The 2,572-nt window shown below is 58.0% G+C and overlaps 1 protein-coding gene across 1 annotated transcript in view; it reads left to right on the plus strand.

The window, feature by feature from the left end:
• The window catches only part of SNTA1 (syntrophin alpha 1), a 12,851-nt gene extending 11,034 nt beyond the window's left edge, over positions 1–1,817 (plus strand). Inside the window, exons 6-8 of the mRNA XM_017837148.1 lie at positions 208–404; positions 479–666; positions 943–1,817. Of these exons, the coding sequence (XP_017692637.1) occupies positions 208–404; positions 479–666; positions 943–1,035 (478 nt within the window). The 3' untranslated portion in view covers positions 1,036–1,817. The remainder of the gene's footprint in view (positions 1–207; positions 405–478; positions 667–942) is intronic.
• The last annotated feature ends 755 nt before the right edge of the window (positions 1,818–2,572 follow it).

Here is a 2,572-nt window from a genome sequence, read left to right on the forward strand (position 1 = left end):
GCTGAGGTGCGGTGCGGGGTGCGGGGCTGTGCTGGGGCTGTGCGGTGCTGTGGTGGGGTGCAGGGGGGCGATGCCGCGACGTTTCGGTGCGGGTGTGCGGCGCTGGGGCGGTGCGGGGCGCGGTGCTGGGGCTGTGCTGGGACGATGCGGTGCTGAGATGCGGTGCAGGGGTGCGGGGCGCGGTGCTGAGCGCTGTCCCTGGCGCAGGCTGGTGCACTCGGGGCCGGCGAAGGGCTCGGCGCTGTACGAGGCCGAGCGCTCGTTCGCGCTGCGCGCCGGCAGCCGGCTGGGCGTGCAGACCCACCTCTTCAGCCTGGAGAGCCCCCGGGAGCTCGCCCTGTGGACGCGGCTGCTGGTGGACGGCACCCACGGCGCCGCAGAGCTGGCCCAGGAGGTGTCGGCAGGTCAGCGGGGGGCCGGGGTGGCCGGGCGGTGCGGGGGGACCCCCGGCTCACCCCTGTCCCCTCCCCGTCCCCAGCCTGCACGTGGAAGGGGCAGGAGTGCACCCTGACCGTCCACATCGACAAGGGCTTCACCATCTCCACCACGGAGCCCGGGCTCAGCAGGACCATCCTGCTCCAGCAGCCCTTCGAGAAGCTGCAGATGTCCTCGGATGACGGCACCAAGATGCTCTACCTGGACTTTGGTGGCCCAGAGGGAGAGATCGTGAGTTGGCTTTGCCTTCAGCACCCCCCACCCACACTCCCACCAGTCCCAGGGGAGAGGGGGAGCAGAGAACCCGCCCTGTGCACAGCACCCATCCTGCCTGGCATGGGGATGAGGCATGGCCCGTCCATCTGCCCCAGCCAGGGTGCACAGCTCTTCCCAGGGCCCCAGGGTAAGGCCGTGGTAGAGACTGGGGGGTCTGGGTGGTCCCTGGCTGAAAGCTGCTCCAGAAACAGCCTTCCCCTTTGTGAACACTCCTCCCTTCCTTTCTTGCAGCAATTGGACCTTCACTCCTGCCCCAAAACCATCGTCTTCATCATCCACTCCTTCCTCTCAGCCAAGGTGACCCGGCTGGGGCTGCTGGCATGACGAGGGAGCGGAGCAGCCCGAGCCCCTGGCCTATCTATGCACCTCCCTCCTGGCCAAACCCAGCCCCAAGCCATCCCAAGGAGACTGAAACCCCTGTGGGATCACACCACCCCCACCAAGGAAAAGCACCATCCGCTGGGAAAACTCCCTCCTGGGGTGTCTGGGTGAAAAAATCCCCCTTGGATGGCAGCACTGGGACTTCTCCGGTCCCTTCTTCCCCTCCTTCCTAAGCAGCTGCAGAAGCCCAGTGAGAGCCCACGAGTGGCAGCAGGGCCGTCACCCCCAGTGCCTTGAGAGATGATATTTTGTGTACGAAGAACCTGTTTGTATCCATGTTTTATATTTATATCCCCCACTTAAAAACGCTGACACGGCAGCTCTTCCCTCACCTGGCTCGGATTCCCCCCGGAGAGTCCCCAGGTCGCGCAGCACAAGGACACGTGTCTGTTCTCCAGAGGATTGGAGGCCCGAGGATTGGAGGCCAAAGCCAGCCCCAAAGTGCTTAAGAGATGGGAACTGCAGATCAGCTGTGTTTGCCAAATTTCCCCATGTTGTACGAAATGATAGGAACCACTTTTGTGTGTCGGGATTGGACAGCGCGTTCGGTTTTGCTCACTCCAGAGTCACTTTATTTCTTGGTTTGGGGGGGAGGGTTGTCAGGTGGCTGCTGCAGAATAACTTCTTCTATGAACCAAAAGATTCTGCATGAAAATGCCTTTTTTTTTTTTTTTTTTTTTTTGGGTTGAATAAACCTTGCAGATCACAACCAGCAGGAGCCAAGATCCATCTCCTGATTTCACGTGGAGGAGAAGTAGAAAGTCGGTTTGTGGGCGATGCCTGGGCTTGGGGTGTTTTCCACCAGGGAAAGGAAGGAGTTTGTGTGGAGGCTGTGGGGCTTTGCTGTGAGCTGGTGGTGCTGGTCTGGCAGTGCTGGGGACACTAGGGGAGGATTCAGGTGGGAACAAACAGGTTGCTCAGAGCTCCATCTAACCTGACCTTGAACACTTCCAGGGATGGGATGTCCACAACTACTCTGGGCAACCTCTGCCAGGGCCTCACCACCCTCACAGGGAAGAAGAAACACAAGAACATCTTATTTGGTGTAAAGAAGTAGTTCTTATGGGGTGCATCAGGACTCGGGTGCTCAGCTCTCTGTGGGACAGGGTGATGGAGAGGAAGGGGGTGTCCCACCACAGCCCCATTCCTGGCAGCAGGAATCTTTTGTGATGAACAAGCCCGTGTTTTTTATTGCCCAGAACTGTCAGATTTCCAGGCGACCTCACAAAATGGATTTGCAGGAGGAAAAAAAAAAAGATCTCCCCTCACGTTTCTAACTGTTAAATCAATACAAGTAATTTAGAAACAGATGGTGTATTTTCTATGATCAAAAGCATGTCTGCACAAGGAAACACATTATTACTGCAATTTGCCTTCCTCTTCTTGCCCTAGAGCCATTACTCTTTGGGGTTCATTCCAATCAAAGAGGGAATCACTCCCAGTCCAGAGCAGATTTCCTATTAATCTTACAGACCACAAG

The sequence above is a fragment of the Lepidothrix coronata genome, unplaced genomic scaffold (assembly GCF_001604755.1).
Source record: "Lepidothrix coronata isolate B3197 unplaced genomic scaffold, Lepidothrix_coronata-1.0 Scaffold293, whole genome shotgun sequence".
Classification (NCBI taxonomy): domain Eukaryota; kingdom Metazoa; phylum Chordata; class Aves; order Passeriformes; family Pipridae; genus Lepidothrix; species Lepidothrix coronata.